The sequence below is a fragment of the Lathamus discolor genome, chromosome 2 (genome assembly GCF_037157495.1).
Source record: "Lathamus discolor isolate bLatDis1 chromosome 2, bLatDis1.hap1, whole genome shotgun sequence".
Classification (NCBI taxonomy): Eukaryota; Metazoa; Chordata; class Aves; order Psittaciformes; family Psittacidae; genus Lathamus; species Lathamus discolor.
The window spans coordinates 122,662,895-122,685,855 of NC_088885.1; the positions used below are offsets into that span (position 1 = coordinate 122,662,895).

General features: G+C 43.3%; 1 protein-coding gene across 1 annotated transcript in view; it reads left to right on the plus strand.

The window, feature by feature from the left end:
- The window catches only part of CLVS1 (clavesin 1), a 92,010-nt gene that overhangs the window by 61,826 nt on the left and 7,223 nt on the right, over nt 1-22,961 (plus strand). Inside the window, 2 exon segments of the mRNA XM_065669377.1 lie at nt 13,720-13,830; nt 14,899-15,134. Coding sequence (XP_065525449.1) covers nt 13,720-13,830; nt 14,899-15,134 — 347 coding nt within the window.

Genomic DNA, 22,961 nt, shown 5'->3' on the forward strand with positions numbered 1-22,961 from the left:
GCTGTTTTGCATGACTACTATGAAAAAGTCTGCTTCCTTCCTTTACAGATCTCTGCTGATGCTTGTAAAAGCCTGTTCAGTGTTGTGATCCTTTTACACATGACAGGTATTATCTTGTGTGAGTTGTTTGTCCAGTCAGGATTTCTCAGAGTCTTGGGCTCTGTGGACTCCCACACTGACAGTGTTATGCTTTCCTGCCTCAGTCTCAGTCAAAGAAACATTGTGAGTTTATTTCTATGTCCACAACATCAGAACATCTAACCTCCTCAAACTTCTGGCAAGCCCTTCATTGCTTTAGCAATGCTATTTCTTTGCTGTAAGTTGATGCTGGGTATTTCAGTAGACACTTCCTTGAACTATTATTCTCAGAATCTAACTGTGATCTTATCACAAACTGAATTTGATTTCAAAAACTGAAAAAATGTTTTTACTTTTGATCGGTCACAAACATGCTTTTATTCTTGCCAATCTTGTTTGTAATGTCGGTTTGAAAACATACATCTGACGTGTTTCACTTTAGCTTGAGAGTGGTGCTCAAATCGCTGTGATGATAGTTGATAATTAGCCTCCTCTGCCTAAGTTAATGGGAAATTATTTTTAACAATCAAGGTGCTTCAGAACTTCTCTGTCAGAAATGAAGTTACCTTTCCAGTGACACTTCTGGCTTGTGGATACAGACCGAAGTACTAGGAAAATTACTCTATTTATGTTCTGTAGTCTGAAAGAACTTTTGGTGCTGGAAAGGCATTTAACATCTCTATTTTTCTATTCAGGATATTTTCTTGTTGCTTATTCTTGGGAAAATTAGTTGTTCGTTAACCACCTCGAGTGAAGAATTCACTGTGTTCAGTCATGGATTTCACACGGAGCAGGCTTTCATAACCTGAGCCCCTTCACAACTCAGGTAGTTCAAACAGCAGGGCCTATTTAACAGAGCAGTCTCTCCCAGGTTGTGCAACACAGTGTGCCTAAGGTTTGTTTTACCCTCAATATTGAAACAATATTGAGCCTGGCGTAGAGAATTATGGAGAAAAAACAAGAAAGTTTGCTAAAAGTTATGGGAGAGGACGGTGCCAATAAGCAGTGAACTGACTTTCCCAGATAAACCCCTAATACAAGTGGGGAAACAAGATATTAGTGTAACCTCTGCATTAAAAGTGTGTTGTCAGTGGCCTTGTCTTGAATTTTTGTACAAAGATGTACTGTACATGCACACTACTGCATATGCATGACAAAGTTGTGTCAGTGCCAAAAGAAAAAGAGAAAAAGAATCCCAGGTCAAGCATCTGTAAAACGTTCAGCAGTACTATTAACTTGCCACTAATGTGTGCAGACAAATGTCGTCTTTGGTTGCAATCTCCAAATGTTTTCTGAATTGCTGGATTTCCAGCAGAAACTGTTTATTTCCTGCCAGAAATAACCTGAACTCTTTATTTCCTGACAGAAATAACCTATCTCTACTGTCCACCGGTGGACAGCATAAATGAACACTGTTTCCTAAGCTCTGACACCCTTTTGTTCTAGTTATAGATTTTAATAACAGAGAGGTTTTAATTAAACTGATGGAGATAAATGGGATTAATAAGCATTGGGGGATGTGCGTAATACTGTAGCAGTTAATAGGCAATGCAGCTTTTCTGATGACTTCTGTTCACCCAGCATATTCCTGATAACAAGGAAATCCTTCATTCTTTGAACAACAGTTGAATGCAGGGAGTTGGTGATATAGATTTTCTTCTGGTCTGAACAGATTATTTTATTTTGTTTATTGCTGTCGTTTATGCTCATAATACGAGTTTTGTGACAAAGCATATCATAAATAAGACTTACCCTCCTGCCCATTAGTCTCTAATAAACTCTGGGGCATATTTTAAAGATGACAAAAGCTGTAGCTTTAAATGGAAACTGCAACTTGAAGCCCTGGAGTAACCAGAGATCAGTCAGCGGTAAGTGTGGAACATGACTAAGTAAATTACAGGGCAGGAACAGCCTGACAAGTTTAGATGCACACATAGAAGATGCAGTAGAATCTAGGGATAATTAAGGTTGGAAGGCTATCTCTGAAAGTCAGCTGATCCCATTCATGGCTTAAAGCAGGGCAAACTTTGGAGTTAGATCCAGGTTTGAGTTTAGATTAGGTCACTCAATGTCTACTCCAACTGAGATATGAACACCTCCACAGATGCAGTTTCCCAGCAACTCATCTCTCCAGCCAGTCACGATCTGTCCCTCTAAACAGGGACTCTCTGTCTCAACCTCCAGCATATCATCTGTACTCCACAGCCTGCTACCATCAGCAAAGCTTCTGAGGCTTATTTAATCCCTAGCATCACCCAGGTTATTTATAAAGACAGTAAGCTGTATTGGCTCCAGTATCAACCCTAGAGAAAATATTTAAGTAAATGACCACGAGGGAGACTTTGTACCTCTTATCTCAACACTTGAATCCTGGCATCCTGATCGATTTTTCACCCACACTGTATACCACCTCTCCAAACAAAATCTCTCCAGTTCACTAGCGGGAGAGCCAATACTAGCCAATGTGCCTAAAGCCTTGTTAAAATCAAAGTTAATGACACCCACCGATTTGCAAATGCCCTGGTAGTGAAGCAGGAAACAGCAATAAACTGCTTGGATTTTAAAGAGGAGGATATGCGGCTGCATGCCTCCAGGTGGAAACAGTTCTCGATGGGAAGCCTTCAAAGGAGAAGGTACAGACCGACTGCATCTACCTAGCAAATTTAATGACCTCCAGGGATATCATACCACATACTCCAAGCCTTGGGGTCGAAAAACCCTAATTCATTTAAGACTCTGTGTAGCAGTACTTAAAGTGTGACTTTAATCCAATACAAGAAGAAAGAGGAAGAGAGAAATTTGTATGCCTTTTTAACCTGAGGTGGGTGAGATAGAGGGTCACACCTTCCTGTTAGCTGTAGTTTTAGCAGGTTCAGTGAAGCCTTTATAATTTCTGCTCTTGGCCTTAGAAAAAACAATCAGAACAAATTTTTAAGAGTAGAACATGAGAATGGAGGAATCACTAGCTTGCAGATTGATGCTGTGCTGCCTGAAAACACAATTAAGGATAACCTTTCTGAGCAGGCAGAGTAAGCACTACTTGGGCAGTATTCTTAACTGGTAGCCCTCAGACTCCTTTTGTTCAGGGACTGTAGTGGGAGCAGGTGATAACATAGATGAGGTCAAAGGACTGAAACATTGCCCTGGAATTATCCCTGTAGTCTGATGTCAATGCTCGGCTGATGATAACGAAAAGGCTGGGAAGCTACACTGATTAGTTACCTGCTTTCCTTGCACCTACACAGACGGCAGAAATATTTTTTTTCTATCACTACCTGTTAAAGTTGTTCTGAAATCAAATTTAAATTCACAGTAAGGCAAGGTAGTGAGGAATGAGAAGTGTGAACTGAAGGGAAGTTGTGTCATGGAAGTGAGAGAGCTGTTGCAGAGTATAAGCATGTATTTTGTGCAGCAATGACTACAAAGTTTAAGCAGAATTTAACGCTGCTAGACTGATAAAAGCCCTGATTCTGAGTGATTATGTGATGAGCAGCACTGGCTGTCACCCAGCATTGTTTTAGGTGGTGAATACAGAACAAAAAGAACATTAAAATGGCAAAGTCACACACTTAGAAAAGGAGAAATCCCAGAAACAAATTACAGCTTCAGGGAGCCCTGACTCTACCGTATCTCTAGGAGCAGCCACTGCAGGGAGAATTCTGCCTCCCATCCGTGGGTCAGGGCTGCAGCTGCTCTGATGGGAGGACGTAGAAACATAGAATCATAGAATAGTTAGGATTGGAAAGGACCTCAAGATCATCAAGTTCCAGCTCCCCTGCCATGGGCAGGGACACCTCACACTAAACCATCCCACACAAGGCTTCATCCAACCTGGCCTTGAACACTGCCACGGATGGAGCATTTACCACTTCTTTGGGCAATCTGTGCCAGTGCCTCACCATCCTCACAGTAAAGAGCTTCTTCCTTATATGTAACCAAAACATAGCTAGTGATCTCTAAGAATTTCGGCTGATCATAGGTTTTAATGCAAGAGGGTATCACTATGACTAATCCACGTTATGAAGCATCTCAGCCTCCAAACTTCCCTGGATGAGTTCTGGCATATGCACACATGGAGCTGCAAAATCACACTATGCCAGTAAAACCATGTGCACTAGGAAAACTTCATGTGAAAAGTTGGGTCCATGTGCCACCATCTCCGAGCTTTAAATCTCCAGCCTCCAGTAATCATAGAAATATTTTGAAGTGCAGAAAACAATACTTTTTCCTCCCATACCCACTGAGAAACACTCAAATCGTGTCCTTACCACCACCCTGCAGCCCCCAAAGTGTCCCCATGGAAACATGTCTAGCTCCCTATTGAAATTTTTGGGCCCAAACTGTAAACCTTTGGCAAAAATTATAACAAATTGCAAATGGAGCATCAGAAATGTCATGAAACTTAAAATGCTTCTGTCACTGTAAAAACAGCTTTCCTAAAGATACATTTTCTGCAATGTATCTTTATATCTTTCCACATGTATCTTTAGCATTACTCATGATTTTATTTGTTCTCAAAACTTCTTTCAAGGACATTCAATTATGGTCAGGGTTGTCATTACCAAGGTATTCCTCCATTGTTAAAAAAAAAAAGAAAATAGGGAAAGAGGTCACAAAAGGGCAGACACAAACAGATTATATTCTATTGTAGACCTGACCCTTTGGTTTGCTCCTGCCAAATCAGCCTTGTGACTGTGTGGGACAAATACATCAAAGAAGTTTCCCTTCAGCATGGAGGGATAAGAAAGTTAAGCAGTCTTGCTGAGACTGTAACAAGGACAGAGACTGAATCACGTGACTAATCAAAGGTATCTTTTTCCCCCAGGCTTCTATTCTTTTGAAGAATAAGAGGTTGTACGTGAAGCAAAGGTGCTGCTGCTGTCAGGTGTTTATCTAATACATCCCGAGTTGCCTCGTATTGAATCCCCCAGACTTGGGTTTCCACCATTGCACAGTCAGCAGCGTTTTGACTCTTTAAAACAAAGTAGGTCACAGGGTTTCCTCACCCACTTTCACATACACACAAGATTAAAAATAGCTGAAAAATAATCTTTGCCATGGGCACATTTGTGCTGTGCAAGAGCTAGGTGAAGGGCATCCTTCCATTTTAAAATGAGGATTCAATCCCAAACAGATTCGGGGAAAAACTTGATTTCTTAGTGAAATAAGATGGGAACATAGCTTCTGCTTAGCAGATAGCCTTGAGAAAATGGGTGTGAAAAACCTATGATACCTTCAAGGAGATGTATGGAAAAGTCAACACATAGGATTTTCTTAACTTCTTGCTAAATGCAGGGAAATTTACTGGAAAAGGAATAATCTCTGCCAAATAGCTTATTTCAGTCAGTCAACAAATGCCAATAAAAAATTGCTTGATCATTTTTTTCTGGTCCTCATCATAATAATAGTTTATAATCTCCTTTACATGCTGCTCTGCATGTGAGTGCACATGCAAAAGCTTAAAGATGATTCCATGGTTTGTTCAAGCCAAGCTACAGCAGACTTGCATTCAGCGCCAGATAGGTTGCCTAGCACTATAAATAACAAAATCTCTTTTTCTCCATCATCAGCTTTCAATCACAACACAAGTGTAATAAGACTGTATGATTTCTGTGTGACACCTTGGCACTTCCATAGGCAAGATGAAACGCTTTTCTGCAAAGTCAATAAGTCTCCTGAGAAGAAAGGCAAGTGGCACAAGACCCTTTTTTAATTGCTTTTCTTTGGTTGACTTTAACTAATGCTGTGGGCATTTGTCCTCACCATGGCAGTTTGGCCTTTACTGCCCCTTCACTCAGACACAGGGCTATTTTGGCAGAGAGCAGATACACAGATACAGCAAGTGGTGATGTGAAGAAAATATAGAATAAATGTCTTACACACATGATGTGTGCATAACAATGCATACCAAAAGAGGCAGTCTTTGTACAGGTTTTTTTGTTTAAAATCCCAGTATCTAACAAGAAATAAGGTGCTGTACTTCCTCCGCTTCAAGACTGGCTTTTTGCATGCACTTGAGTGTCTCCTTTCAATAGCCTTTTAAATCCTAGTGGATTTGCCTCAGTGTGATTTTCTTCTCTCTCCTATCTCCTTCAGCCCCTGTACTTTCCACCACAGTGTCCCACAGATCTATTACCCTTTGGAATGGGTGCAAGGCCTGTCTATGGAAATAGAAATAACCAGGGAGAGGTTTAAGACAGGTCAGCTATGGAAAATAGCAGATTTTGGCTACAGTGGTTAATAATCCTAATTAATTTTGCTTAGAGTTTAGCTTCGTAAAAATACGTAAAAATCATCTCTAAGCTGCTCTTTTACAAAAAGTGCATATTAAAAAATCGAACATTTTGGGGGTCAAGTTTTCTATGCCAAACATTTTAACCCCAGCATGCCTTCGTGGATTCTTTTCCAGGTGCAAGCGAATCAGGGTGGTCTTTCCTTAAAGCTGTCTTAATGCTGAATTTTACTTCAATTTCTGGACATGTTCACTCTGCTGGTGACCATGTTGCGTTAAAATCTGACTACAAAAATACCCCACTTCTTTATCACACTCCCAAAACTGAGAGCAACTCACACCACACAACCCACCAGTGGCTCAAGCAGACACAAACAGCATTGCTTTAACTTTTGGTGGTAGGGAAAGGATTGGATAGAGGTAACTTCTTCTGGAATCCTGACATTTTCATGGAGACTTTCTTCTCATGACGATTTTGAATGAGCAGCCAAAGCTCATAGGTCACAGCCAGCCAAGGGAGAGTGAAGCATCACAGCTGACCTGTGGTCACACACTTCAGGCAGCAGCACCTGTGTTGATCCAGCAAGCTTCCAAGCCAAGCTTGCACTATTCCCATCACATTTTGCATTTCTAATTAAACCTTAAGCTGCTTTCAGCTTTGGTGATCTTCCTGCTGCTTTTTCTTCCCCCACAACTAATTTCAAACATTCATGTTCAGTGAGATACAGGAATAGAAGCGACTCAGCTTGCAGTCACCCTCACTTCAGGAAGCTGGATATAAGTGTGTTACTGAGCTATGGTTTACACCAAAATCAGGACACTAGAGACAGTTTAGCCCACTTTGCTAGAGCTGGCTGCAAAGATCATAGCAAGTTCCTAAACTAACTGTGAAAATTAGCCTTCAGCTAATTCATGTTCCTTCCCATGGTGCTGCCTGTTCCTGTGACCCAATCTGCCTCTCCTTAGTTTAGCATTTGATTCACTCCTCCTGCTCCACCAGAAGCCTGATCTGGCCTTGCCTAATCTGACCTAATCTAGAGCAAACTGTGGCACCCCAGTCACACACATGTGTGGGTTACTTCCAAATAAGGGTATCAGTGCTCTTTGTGTTATCATTTTTAAATCACGTCTTGAGTCCTTCTCTTCTGTGCATACCTCCTCAAGCAAGCCCCTGAATGAGCCTGCTGTTTCTCCATCAATGTAATTTATTAACCTTTTGCTTTGGAGAGAGCCTCAGTCTGTATCTTAAGTGTGAGAAATACTTTGAAATCAACAGGGGCACATTCCAAACAAGAAAGCAGCACCATGGTATGGCGTGTACCCAACAGAGTCACCGCTTATGGGAAATGTTCTGTTCCTCAATTATTCCAAGCTGGTTTGGCAAAGGGTTTCTTGTAAAAAGGTAGTGAAGAAATCCCTGTTTTGCCCGAAGGTTACAAGTTACTTTGTTAGACCAGATGATATGACAGCATGATTCTATGAGGACAAATCAAAGTTTACTGAGCAAATCTGTGTTCTATAACCTGATTTATTGGTGCCATCTGCCAACACCCGTGAGCAGATTCTCCGTAGGGCCTCACTAATGTGCAGTAATGACTGGGAGGAACCCACTGTATATGGCTGAATTTTAAAAGTTATTGAGTGTAGCAAGAGAGATAACAAACATAATGAAAAATGTCTAGGAGAATGCATCCCAGTGTTCATCGTACAGTTCCACTTCCCTGACAGCAGTACTTCAGAGTGTACTCATCTACATACGTGGGTATGTGGTGCAAAAATAAACCAAGCACTCATATTTTCCTATGATTTTGCTCCAATCCTTTGCTACTGTATGCTTCAAAGAAAAGAGAGCATTTTGGTGTGAGCAGTTACAGTCACAGCTTACCCAAATGAATGAGTTCTTCCCGACTGCAAAAAATCATTTTTAAGGTCGTATTTGAGCAGATCAGGACTGCCATATTGCTAGCGCTAATGTCTTCTTTTTTAAAATGGTTTTCCACTACTCTGCAGTTATTTCCAAGCCCTGTGTACTCTGAGGGCATGGCAAGGTAGAAGCGAACAAGTTTGCAATTATTGCCACCGGCAACATTAATTTTGCATACCCATCTTTACAAAAACACGGGGGAGCAGAAAGAGAACAGAAAGATGAGCAACTCGCCCGAATGGAGGTTTGAAACGTGCCTGTGCTCAGAGCAGGGACCACAGCAGGTAAGCAGGCGCAGCCCTGACTCCCGCAGCCCCACGGACTCCTCGGAGAGGTGCTGGAGCATCCCAGTCCCTCGGTCCCCACGGTTCCCAGGCCTGCTGCTGCCTCCCACCTCCTCCTGCCTGTGGGATTTCCAGAACTAACCATTCGTCTCTTAGGAGCTGCATTAAAATTAGAAGCTGAAGCAGTAGCAATGGGGGAGACACTTTACCTTCTCTCCAAGCACACACTGTATGACAGCCTGCTCTGTCCACATCAAGGGCATTACTTGGTATTCACATTCTCAGGAATGTGTTTTTGATAGGCACAACCTATCCGAAATCTGACAAAGTTGTAAAATCTGGGGAAAACAACTTTCAGTCACTGCCACTCTTCATTTATGGTGCCAATCCATTAAAATCACACACTCACGTAAACTCTCTGTGGAAAAACTATCACTGAACTATTAATAAAATCTTCCTGAACTATTAATACAGTCTGTGGGAGCTGTAATCCACCACAGGGACTGATTATGTAAGTGCACAGGCACAAAGATGCTGTTTTTATCCTCAGTTTAAATGACCTTTCATTTTCAACAGTTTTGTTTCTGAATGAAGTCTTCCTGAATCTAAGGGAAATTATTTTCTTTCAAAAACTATGCTTTGATTTGCAGTAAACTGGCAAGTATGGTTGAGATTAAAATGCATTTGGTTGGCAAGATGTGTGTTTGCTCTTTTGATTGCAAAGGGTATGATTTGTGAAAGGGTATTTAAATCTGTGCCACAAAATTCAGACATCCTGTAACCTAGAAATATGCTATAATTTAGTTTTTGATCTTAGGTCATTGGTCTATGAGGCCAATTTATGCAGTTCAGAAAGACGGCTGACCATGATCATCAGGTTGGATTTATTCCTAATTTTGGTATTCCGCAGGTAGCATTGCTTTTCTCACATATCTCAGTGTGAGGAGATGTTGGAAGATCATCTTGATTTTCAGCTTTCAGGCAGTTCAGAACAACACCACAGTAAAAGGTTTCTGATGCTTACTCATGCCAAAAGAAATAGATGTTGCGAAGGCAAGACCAGGAAGAAATAATGAAAAATTGTCTCTCATTCACCTCCTAAGCTATCGCTCCTGTGCTGTTTAACAGGACATCATGTACTGGGAGGCTTCAGTCCCAGACTCAGTTCAGAAATTCCCTTGCACAGGATGTCTGAGCAGAGAAGGGAAACTAAGATCTTTGCAACATTTTGCTTGGATCTGCAAGCTTGAGGGTTCTCCAATCTGAAATAAAAGATGTATTGAGGCCTGTATTGGATTTAACGACGCTGTGACAGCTCCACTGTGGAACTCAAGTGTTCATTTCTTTGAGCATAGGAAGGGAATAACTGAAAGCAGTAAAGAAACAAATATATAAAGTCAAAAAAAGACAAATCAGGCAAAAGAATGGTCCCATCTATGGCACAAGTTACATTAAACCAACAGGAACAACTAAAACCCTGTGTCTGGACAATTTTCAATCTCTACGTTAGCCTACACTGCTTTGAGAAGGTGCCACTGCAGCATAGCTAGATACAGTCCTTCCTTTAGTTCACTTCAGGTCCCAGTGAAGAAGAACTGATCTGATACTGGCATGATCTAGCTGCCCAAGAAGGCATTTGGAGTCCTTTCACTGTTTCTTCTCTTCTACTGCTGAGTAGAAGTTGGCTAGATTAGCACTGGGTTGGGTGCATTTCTTCATGCTGCCATTTCATCTCTGAGCAGCATCGAATCATAGAATCAACCAGGCTGGAAAAGACCTTTAAGATCATCAAGCCCAGCCATTACCATGCTAGTATGTCCAGCCTGTTTTTCAGAGAAAATGACAGTAGTGCCCACAAATAATTGGAGCAATTCCTGCGTGCTATATTTTATTTATGCCATTGGAATAAAATGTAAATATATCCTCAGGATTGGGTATTTTTAACAAGGAATCAGGTTAAGGAAGGCTCCATGATCCCAGGGTCCTTTTCACAGTAGGCTCCAAAAAATGTACCTCATTATAAAATACACCTTCCCAAGGAATCACAAGACATGAAAAATCAAAAGAGAATTCCTAAAAGCAAAAGCTCTCCAGCAGAAAATCAATTTCAGCTACTTTCACCTTGCCCCAGGGAAAGCAGCAAAGACACTAAGTGGGGTGTGGGAAATGTCTCACACATCTTCCTGGAACTGCACCAGGCAGACCTCCAGACGGGAGCTTTTCTTTCCAAGACAGCTCTGCTCTAATTAGGGACTTGTGCAAAATTGGTGTGTTGCGGTTCCAAACAGTGTCTGGATGATTCCCAGATCAAATTTCTTCGGTTAAAAAAAAAAAAGGAGAAAAAAAATTGTCTTTGTCCTTGCTCTAATTGACAGCCTTACAGATGCAGGTGGACTGAGGGATGAAGGTCAAACTGAGCTTATTGTGCCTAATAGGGCAGGGAACAAAAATCAGCAGAAAGTTGCACGCAAAACAAACCCTATTATTTGGTGGCTGTTTTTTCCCCTGGCCATCATGTGCCCTTTTCAAGGGTATTTGTGCATTTTCGGGTGTACCTTCAGAATGAAAAGAAAGTAGTTGCCTTTAAATAAAATGGTTATATGAGCGACTTCCATGTAACAATCAATCTACTGATGTACCAGACGGAATCTAGTTTATGGACTAAACAATCTATGCTGGGTGGCCAAAAAATTAATTTTCTATATAGGAAAGTACATCCTGCTCCTTAGTTGACCTTTTCCAGAGACTGTATGACAATTTAAACCTCTGGCTGCTTCCTATAATTCTCAGCATTCAGACCTTTCTGGGTAATGTGCTGTCATTAGGCTGGTCTACATGTTCTAAAGACAATCCCCACATTCCCCCTTGGAAATGAAGTTTGCCTGACATTTCTAACTGAAGACTGTGATCAGTATCATCTGTGCATTCCAGTGAGGATGCAAAACAATTTTTCTTTCTTTCTCAGGTATAAATCTCTTTGTCTTAAAGTTTTTCCCCTGCTTCCCATCTCTCACTTCTTTACTCTCCTTTGCTTCAGACTCAGGCTTTTGTCTTCCTCACTGACCTAAGCTACTATGGTACAGCTTGGGACAGCTGTGGCAGCTCAGCCCTGAAATGGAGTCCAGAACTTCTCCCTTAGCGATACAGCTTGTGGGATGGCAGCCAGCTTGACAAATTTAGAATTGAAAATTAAAAAAAGGCAAATGTGGAACATTCCAATAGTTCTTAATTTTTTTCTTTTGGAATTTTCTGTGAAAAGTTTCAGATCTTCAAATTTTCATTCCCATGTAGGAGGAAAGCAACTGAATATGTGAATTTTTGATGACTTGGGCATTTTTGGCTCTAGTCTGCTCTAAACCCTGATTCTAGGTTATGATAGGGTAGAAAATCACTTTGGGCTTCACACTTCTGTTGGTCAGTGGTTTTTTTCTAGGTAGTCTCCGACTCCCTCCAGCTGTTTCTCAACGCAGCTCAGCTGAAGTCACTGCAACCTGCAGCACTGCGGTAGTTTGTGTCAGTCAGAGATGTTCCCCTAAACTCTAATAAATATTGCAGCAGCAATGGAAATACGGTCATCTTGATTGTGAGTGAACACCTCAACAGAGCACATACCACCTTTAAAAAGCTAAGTTCATTGTTTATTGAGATTTAAACTGTGATCACTTGTTACACTGTTTGGCACCCTGCCTGCTGGCTGGGCTACCCACTAGTGAGTCTTGCACAGAGCATCCGATATTAAGATTTGCAATGATTTCAGGTCAGGTGATGTATCTGAGGTGTGTCTTATACTACTGTATAGCAAAAGAAAAAAGTATCCCTTAATGCCTGTGGCCACTCCCAAGCATTACCTAAGCATGGTTTAAGATGACTGCGAGGGCAATCCATGGCCAGTGCCAAAGAGCATGGCAAGTCCTGCTAAACTGTGCAGGGTGGTAGGAGGTGGTGGGACACCTACATAGATGTGAAATCTGGAGGAAAAAATGACCTTGAAGCAGAGCAGGATCTATACCAAGCAAGTGTATAGGGGGATTTTCCATATCATCTCACAAATCCACTCCACATCCTCACCAGCTGTGTTCAATCTCTGATGCTCCAGAGGAAGGTAAGAGAAAGCCCCAGGATGCCCTGTGCTAATTGTGGGGGGAATGAACCTGCCTGAGTCCCAGAGCCAAAGCCCTGAAGGACGAGACCTGATTATGCCCTGTTTTTCCACGCTGAGCCATAGGGATTAGAAGCACACACAGGATGAGGATGGCCTCATCAGGGTCTCCCTTCACGAGGGAGAGACAGGTACCTCTCCTCTCGCTGGAAGGAGATTTGCACACAGGAGCAGCGGTCGTCCCCCGTTTATGCGATGTGAAAAAATCCTGGGCTCTTCCCTGCCTGACTGACGTTTGTTAGATGAGAGTGTAGGTACAAAATACCCATCACAGTACACAATAACCCTTGAAGACACGCCAGCAACCTCCTCTTTTATTAAAGCGTGCCAGGCTGGCTGAGCGGAGTAGGACACTATTGCAAACACCTCCCCGCGGGACACTACCTGCATGCTAATGCCGAGGGTGTTTGTGCACAGCCCGGCAGCGAGAGCTGGGCGACGGCAGTTTCCATGGTGCTGTCATGGTGCGCTCTCCCCACACCTTCACTTATCAGCATTTCCCACCCATCCTCCTCCCCATAATATGCTGCTTGCTCACCCCTAAAGGTCAGCCATTGTGATGATGATTTTAGCAGGGGGGAGGCGGGGAGGCTGAGGGGTGAAAAGGTGAGCTGTGTGCAGCTATGTGCGTGGGAACCGGGGCTTGCCTTACGCTGCACAATGACAAATTAGAAAGCTTCCCCTCAAGGGAGCAGGGCTCATCAACCCCCTCTCTCTTCCCATCGCAGCCGAGTCGGATGCCCTTGATGGAGTTAAAAGATGTTCATGCAAAGTGGCTGGAAAGCCTACTTTAAATCATCAGCAACAGATGTGTTAGTGTGCGAAGGGGAGAAGAGACTGCCTCTGCTAACAGAGGAGACTGATGCAAACATTTCCAGGCATCTTTCTCTTTCCATTTCCCTCCTGCCCCCTCCCAGTAAGCCCAGTTCTTGTTTGCAGATGGAAAGAGGCAGGCTCCTTCCTCTGACTCCCATCCTTTTGACTGCTGGACTAAAGCACTGCATCTATTAACTGACTTCCTTTTCTTTCTTTCTTCCTGTAGGACAGCTTTCCTGCCCGTTTTGGAGGAGTCCATTTTGTCAACCAGCCCTGGTACATCCATGCCCTGTACACGTTAATCAAGCCGTTCCTCAAAGACAAGACAAGGAAAAGGGTAATTAGACAGGGATGGGGGGTAGGAAGCTGCAGTGGCAAAGTAGCCTTGTAGCTGCCTTTCATTTCTTCGTTCTTTTTCTCTCTGCATTTTTCATATGGCCTCAGAGAATTGCTGCTGTTATTAAAACTTGGAGTTTGCAGTGGTCTGGATTGAATCAATAACTCAGCCAGAGACCAGAAAGCTGTTATCACTAGCAAAGTGTACATACATTTTAATGGGACATGCTCAGGGACAGAGAGAATAGGCAATGTGGAGGAATTATCAGGCCTGGCTGAGGTCACTTGCAGCAAGGCAAACTTCAGCTCAGCTCTTTTCGTGAAGGTAAAATTTCTTATGTTGTTCCATCAGCAAGTTGGCTGTTTTCACATGGTGAAAAGCCACCTGAAGGCTGTTTGCTCACACTGAAGAAGAGGTAGGGCTTCCCCACTGAAACCCATGCAGTCATCTTAGCCATTTGACCTCTGCAGTCTATCAACCAAGCACTGGGTCATCCCTCAGGAAGCCCAGAGCCCACCCTGGGGTCTGTCTGACCAGGCAGGACAAGGGTAGTATCAGTCCAAAAGAAAAGATGGATCAGAGAGACAAATGTTGCTGAAGCAGTGCAAAGTGGCAACACAGCCTGGTACACCCCGGGAAATGTCAGTCCTGGGGAGCAGGGCTGGATTGCCCTGTCGACCCTGAATGCCTGCTCTTCACATCTTTCAGTAAGCTGCACTATCTCCCTTTTCTTCTCACTGCTCTTGGTGCGAGCCTCTATCTTCTTACAGTAGCAATATAGTCATTATTACTGACTCACTTTTCCTGATCTGGTACTTCAGAAAGTGAAAGTGTCATGTGCCAAAAGCAAGTAGAACAGGGTTTTCAGAAGTGTTTATAATGCCAGCCGAATTCCCCAGATGCACACCCCCAAACTAATCCACACCCAAGCCAGCCCTGAGCACTTCAGGAATTCCCACCTGAAACTCCAGGGTCAACTAATGATGCTCCACACCTCATTAGTACTGTTGTTACTGTACTTAACGGAGTAAGGAATCAATGATCATTTTGAATTTTCTTTTATCTAAGATCTTTCTTCATGGTAACAACCTGAACAGCCTTCACCAGCTAATACACCCCGAATGCCTGCCCTCTGAATTTGGGGGCACCCTTCCTCCGTATGACATGGGGACATGGGCTCGAACGTTACTCGGTCCTGACTACAGTGATGAAAACGAGTATACCCACACCTCCTACAACGCCATGCATGTGAAGCATGCGTCCTCCAACCTGGAGCGGGAGGCCTCACCCAAACCCATGAAAAGGTCAGTACTGCCTTTGAAATCACCTCCTACACTGGCTTTCTGAGCAGGTTTGGCAGGAGTCTAGCAGGAAGGGCTCATCTGACTCAGAGAGAGGCTGTGATTTGGCAAGTGTCGACGGTAAGGAGCACTTTACCCTGGACTGTGTTCATGGTGTGGTGGGAGAAGGGAAACCTCTCTGTGGAACCATAATTATTTCTCTGATTACTGTGCATGACAATGAGGGGAAATTAATGAGCCCCTGCACAGAGAATTACAGAAAGTATATCAGAGTGAGATGCTCTTTGGTACGGTATAGTGCGGCAGGCAGCACCACTTCAGTGCTGGTCACTATTGCTTGCTGCTGCTGACCCCAGTTAACGACAAGGGTTTTACCTCATCGGAAATGCAGCTTTTGTGCGACGAACACCACTGCCCTCTAAAGGGAAAATGGGTTAGTCTCCTCCCTCAGCTTCTGCTCCTGCTTTCTCAGTCCAGCCCTGATAAAGCAGCAGAGCTGTTCTTTTAAGCTCGCTGGGTTTAGATCTAGTGGTTGTGCATTCAGTTCTGAATGCTTGAAATTAAGCTTCTCAAGGGTATCACCCCCAGTAATTTGCACTGCTTGCAGAGATGGGAGGAGGGTTGTATACCTGGTGCAGGTTTGTGGGTGGTATGGCAGAGCACCATGTGCGCCATCTGCACTGAGTGATGGCTGCGTTGCCTTCTCTGCAGGAGTGTAACATCTGCTCTCACCTCACCCTCTGTGCCCCATTCTGCAAAACTGCTTTCCATGCAGATCGCAGTGATGCTTTCACTCACTGCTGCCACTTGATGAGTGTGTTGCTCACAGACACAGCGTCACTCTGTGTGACAGGAAGCGGCCATCATTTTGACACAGCAAAATCAAAGCTGACAACACAGACAAACCATAATGCCATGCAATTAATTTTAAGTCTTTCATCTTCAGAGGAAAAAGAAATGCACTCTTGATTCACAGTTCCTTCTCCGGTCAGAGGGATGCCACGCTGCTGGAGCTGCAGAGTGAAGCCTTGTGCTGGAAACACTCACAGGACTAACAGGGCCATGCGACTGCAGGGCTATGGCCCTTTGCAGGGTTGCAGCCATGGCACAAAGAGAGGTGGTCATCTACATAGCAGTTCTCACTACTGACTGCCAGCCAAGACGGGAAGCCAGGCTGAATTTACAGAGCCGATCCCAAAGAGCTGATTTTAAACCAAGTTTGGTTTTAATTCTTTAAGTATTAGCAGTGGAACACACTGAAAGATTTTAGAAAGATGCTAACTAAATATTCCATTGTTACTAAAATGTGTATCAAAATCAGACAATTTATGTAGTTTTATAGAAAGAAATCTGCAGTTTTTAAAGCTCCAAACTGTGCTTAACACAGGTATCCACAAGTAAATCTTTGCTGAGGTTCACATCCTTGGCTGTAAAGAAGGGACGGTCTTATTGCATCCTCAGGAGAGAACCTCAGCTTGAAATTGAGTTCAGTGCCAGAAAACCCTGCCTTAAGGCAAAGCCTTCTTTTATAATCTGCTCACTAATACCAAAGTGCATTAATACAAATATGGCGAGCGGATGAATCTAATTTGTCATGTTGCCTCTGGGCAGACTAGGTCTAACTTTTAGCCTAATTTCGTTACTCGGCAGTTAAGTGAACCATCTGATCTTGTACCCTATGGTCATTACTGGCTCCTAGAGGTGAAAAGTTCACTGGTTCAACAGATTTTCTCCTATGAGTATTTGCTTTGATTCTTCTTCCCCCGAAATTACAGTTTGGCCTAACGAGGTAAAAGCCTATGCTTAAGAAGCATAATTGTGTGCTTTATTAGATTTATTAGACCAGATTTATCTCTAAGGCCTATTGAAAGGTCTACGGATTTCTAACAGCATTACCTGTCTTTATATATCCCCCTCTTGCCTCTTTAGACATCACAACAACAAGAGTCTCAGGCTATGGCTGAGATTCCTGGATACTCCAGGAAGCTTTACACTAGGCATAGGTGATTTCCTAGCATTAGTTTTCATGTCAAGCATAATACCCTCACAAATGCCCTATGATTTTTCCTCTTATTAACGCGATTTTGCAGTTGCATTAAAAATCTCTCCTCCTCCACTCACAGCGTAAAAATCTTTACGTGCTTGAGTAAATGTGGTAATTTTGTGCTTCCATGTTGAAATGTTTGGTTTAACAAAAAAAAGGTGTCTGACCTTTTCTTTGGCATTTATGTTCCTCTGTAAACGGTAAATAGATGAAGACTGAGTCTTCTTGGGTTTCTGTAATTTAAGGATGAAAAGGCTTGCTGAACAATTGTGGGTCTTCCCCTCTCTGACTTCCCAGGTATCAGTGCAGGTTTACCTGTCCAGTAATTAGCTGCAGAGGAGGGTAGTGCTTATGAGAGGGGAACTTACCTCAGAGGCTGGGGTGGACAGTGGTTGTTCTACTCCCTGACTTGAGGCACTGTCTTGCTGTGTGACAAGGTGCAGGGTTGTGGGTTGCCCCTCCTAGCTCTGTGTCCACTTGCTGTACAGCCATACAAGCATGTCCTTGCTAGAACTGCCACTGGACCAGTGCTGTGTTAAAGCTTTCTTAATGTTGGAGCCCAGTGCTGCTAAAATAGCTTAGAGTCTTGCACTATGACCACACAGAAATTCCCTTGTTAAATGCAGTACTGCCATCCTACACTCAGAGACAAGCTCACCATGTGCACAAATACGGTGGCTAGTGATCTTAGTAGTGAAGATGCTGAGAAATCAAGACAGGTATTATAGATCTGGAAGAAAAATGCCAGGTAAAGGACAACTTTCATGGCCACTTAATCTATGTTAGAAAATGAATGCAGAAGGGAGAAAGAGGGCATTTTAAAGATATGCCTGAGACCAAACTGAAGTCATCACCTGAAAGTTAAAATAAGTCTCCAAATGCAAAGCACCCAGCAGCAGTGGGAGGGAGTCAAGCTGGAACCACTACGTGCCCACACTTTGGCTTCAGGACTGACAGCAGTGCTTTGGCTCCTGTCATCAGGGCAGATGCATATAAACTGAAGCAGGCTTACCTGAGAGTTGTGAGGAGACTGAGAAGAGTGGAGAGCACATTTTTCCAGCAAGAAGCTATAGAACATAGTGGTTTATTCAGTCTCACAGAGCAAAGGCTGAAATGGATATGATTGTTTTCTACAAATACAGGAAGGAATAAAAACTGGGGAGAGAGAACAGTTATTTGACAACCTAACTGATACACAAGTGAAAGGTCTGATATGAGGCAGATACCACTGATCACAGGAGGCCACAGTAGACTTTGCCCCTCAAATTCTCATTAGATTCTGATTTCTGCTTCCCTGAACAGCAATGGAATCAAAACATTATCTTCTCCCCAACTACAAGCAGGAGTGTTTTTTCCCTGTGACTTGAAATTGCACAAGGTTTGTTCCCAAAAAAGAGTCCTTGTTACTTAAAAAAATGGAGGCATTGTAGATAGGGAACAGATCGAAAATTCTCTTAGAAAAAAACCTGGCACTGGCTCTAGTTAGCAACATGATCCTGAAAACCTTGAGATTTGACAAGTTTCTATAATATGGAAAATCTGTAATAAAAACCATTGCGACTGGCATTTTCCCACCAGTGGCCACATGAAGCTCCACTGAGGCAAAATCAAAACAGTGGAAATTGTACTCCCATCTGCAGTATTAGCACACACCCTGGGAGAAATCCCAGAACCCAAGTACTGTATGAACAGATGGGAAACAAAGCAAACCAGCTGATGACTCCACATAATGAGTCTTAATGGCCAGGGGAGCAAAAAATACCCACAAAAACAATGAGAACAAAAATCCATTCACAATGTATCTGTTTATTAAGATTCAGCTCAGTGAAGTCTGAAATGGGCCAGGTAATAAGCATTCAAACCAGCATTAATACGGTAATAGTAAAGTTGGTTCAATCCAAGAGATTGGCCACATCCATTTGATATTCATGGGAGAAGCAATGCAGCAGACACTTTCTCTTCTTGGGCCATGTCTTCTGAATGGTCTGCATCCATGCAGGGAGCCTGTCACTTACGAGCTGTGGGATTTGAGAGCAATGTAGATGATGTGAAAAATTCAGAGCACAGGGAAGAAAATCACCTCCTTTTCAGCTGTGGCCAAACCTTCAGCGAGCCCTGATGGTCAGAAAGGGGCCTTGGGTTGCTTTAGTCAAGAGGGAGCTGACATAAAAGCAAAACATTTGCCTGAGGCACTCACGCTGGCTTTTGTTGACAAGCTGATTTTTTTGGAACAGCTGGAGGTTTTATCTGGATGTTCAGTGTAATGAATAGCTATGGTGGATGGTTGAGCATAGCAGTTAAAGAGTCAGAGACTGCTCTCAACATATCACGCTGCAATAGGGCGTAATCTTTTGGCCAGCCACAGTGGGAGAAGCATGACTGTAGCTATTTGGGTACCTAACCTCAGTGAGTGCGCATCCCTGATAGGAGGGATGGATTTAGTGACTAGAGAAGATATAAAGGAGCTCAGTTCTCTGAGGAGTTTCCTGTTTCCTTAGTATCCCCCTACTCTTCTGCTTGAGTCCAGCAGCAGCAAGTTACCTGCAGTAGCACATTACCTCCCTGTGACTTGCTTTCCCTTAGAGTATCTGCCCTTCTGCAGCTGCATCTGGGTCACTTTTTGATATCTGAACTTGCAGTTCAATCAACAAAGACTGTTCTCTGCCTTCGCTTCCTCCCTGTGCAGTCACCAAACACAGCCTGGGAGATGAATGTTCCTTCTCTGCCCTCCCAGGTATCAAAAGAGTGCTTGCTTTTAAGCTGCTGCTGGTGCAAACAGATCTGAAAACCTAGTGCAACTTAAAATTTCCCTGCAGAGAAAGGAGATTTTACCCAACAGTTACACATATGTTCTGGCCAAACAACCTCTGCTGTTTAATAAAATTTATTTCATCAAAGTTTAAATAAGAGTAACTTTAATCAAATTTAGGGTTTGAAATTACTTTTAGGATAATATGGATTGAAGAGAATTGTTGTCACCAGGTTGGGCTCATTCAGAGTTAGAGTAAAACTTAGAGCCAAGCAAGCTAATTGTGAAAATGTACAGTTTGTGCATCGATACACCATTACATTTTCCTGCTGTGAAGTAGAAACTTACAGAATCATTGAATCATTTAGGTTGGAAAAGACCATTAACCATTAACCAAATCCACCAATAAACCACGTCCCTAAGCTATACATCTACACGTCTTTCAAATACATCCATGGATGGTGGCACAACCGCTTCCCTGGGCTGCCAATGCTTGACAACCTTTATGGTGAAAAAAGTCTTTCCTAATATACAGTCTAAACCTTTCCTGGCACAACCTGAGGCCATTTCCTCTCACCTCAAAGGACTTGAGCACCTAAAGATGCAACGACTTGCCTAGTGGTTCATCAAAAGCCCCTGTATTTAGGCATTTTGAAAATGCAGTGAAAAAAACTGTTGGAATGCGTTGCCTCATGTTGTTGAGCCACAGCATGTGGAATTTTATGCCCTAGATTAGAATGAGGATTTTAAAGTACAGGTTAGCGTTTGCCGTTATTGCCTCCTGATGTGTGTGCTCTCAAAAGGATTGATCTTCAAATAAACTTGCCTGCTGAAACTAATTGTTGGTTCTCAGAAATGGGATCCTGCTCCCAGCAGGAAGTGTATCCCAGCTGATACACACTGATGCTGACTGGAACAGCTTTAGATCCAAAAGGGGCCATTCATTGGGGTGACTTATGCAAGGGTTTTGTTTATTCAGACTGGTTCCTCCATATTCCCGTCTGGGCTGTGCAAGGCAGAACTTTCTAGTTGTTATCCTTGGTGTGACCTTAATGTTTCTTCACCATATGTTTCTGCTTTTATGGGTCATGCTTTATGCTGGTTCACAGTCAGCACCAATTTACTGCAGAAGTAGTAAAACGCCAGCAAATAAAAATCAGTATGAAAATGTGTGAAAACTTCTCACTGCCCGTGGATGGCATCTGCATTGCTCTGCTTGCAGCCGAGGTACATTTCCACACGTGTTGGGGGAAAAGGGAAATACTCCTTGTAAGCTTTCAGTTAAAATATCTCACTGCGGTATATGAGACCTATGGTGCAAAGCTTATATTCACTATTTTATTATGAATTATTTCTTTTGAAAAACAGAGAATTCCTGAATGCTTCTGCAGAAATGCTTCCCCCATACACAGATTATGAATGAGACATGTCTTGATACTAAAGCAAGTGTCCTGGGGACATGCATGTCACGTAATCTATGCATTATCTAGTAATATAGATCATTAGCTGTTGAATGGTTTTCTACGTTTTGATTGGAGTTCTGCTAATACATCAGAGAGAAATGGAAGGGAGCCAGTGGATCTGGCATGTTAGCAGGTCCCAGGGAGGCTGCAGGGGAGAAGGTGCAGAATATCCTCAGGAACCAGAGTCAAGAGAAGCCGAAGAGGACATCTGTTGCAAAGCCACAGCTGACCCAGTTACAGGAAGGACGGGCAGCGTGGTGCTGCTGTCCCCTGGGACAAGGCAGGAAATCGGTTGCTCTCTGAGGGAATTGACAGCATAGGTTTCATCTGCTCACAGCACTCAATTGCCAGTGCATGGGTGCACAAACACAGGCTGGAGGTGGGAATGGTGGAATCAGTGCTGCTCAGGCTGCCTAAAATATTGCATTGTAAATTATGTCTTCAGCTGGCTATAAATTTGCCAAAAGTTTTGTAGTTTAGATTAGAGACATGACACTTAATAAAACAAATGGTTTTACAATGCTTATGTCTTTTGCTGTCCTGTGAAAAACCCACCTACATCTGGCTGAGTTACAAGCCTTTGAAAAGGCAATTCACACATGCTCTGTAGGAGCATATTTAATTTCAGCATTTAATGACCTCAAGGACTGCCTCGTGTTTTAGCTCAGCCTCCCGGCATAAATAACCTTGTTCAGCTTGGGCTGATGGTTAAATGCCCATAACGTGCACCTCTGGTCTATGGCATAGGGTACAGCGGGTTTTTGAAGTGACAACTTCTACTTGTGATCACAACCTTCCCTGCGCTAGCCCAGGCTGTAGCAAGACAAGGAGCTAGGATTTGAAAGACTGACAGCGCATGCTCTGGGGGCTGCGTCTCTTCACTGTTGGCAGGAGAATTGTAGAGGATTTAGTACTGAACCCAGCTGGGATACTGGGAATTTGGGTCACTGGGATGGGAGCCACAAAGCAGACTGAAAGATAAGGCAGGCATAAAGGAATGGAAGCAGCTGGGCCAGGAAGCGCAGTTGATGGATCAGCAAACAAGGATGGTAGGGGGAGGGCTGATGGAGGCCAGGAATGGAGCTTTGGTTAAGCCTGTTGGGTGCAGGCCTGGAGAGGCAGATCCTGCTCTCCTCCTCTCCCTGAGCCCCTGCATCGGCCTGGCAAGTCCCTTAAACCAACCTTCACACAGATGGTGAGATTGAACGTTGCTTATTTTCAGCTTGCCAAGCTAGAGACTCTGGGGTCTAATTTCCAGAAATACTCAGCGCTCACCTGCAACACAAATCAAAGGGACATGTGCTTTGAACACACAAGCTGCCGCATAATGCTGAGCACTCTGCAAAATGAGACCCTCTCGGCGCTGGGAAATGGGCACCCCACATTAGAGGAATACTTGGATCCTAATCTAACTGTGCTTCAGCTCTCCACACGTGACATGGAAATGAAAAAAAATGCTCACAGTCGTGCTATGGCGGTAAATGAATTTGCATTTAAGAGGCACACAAGTACTGTGTTGATGAACTCCACAGAAAAGCTCAGGAGGGAATTAACAAAGGCTATCTTCAGATTGA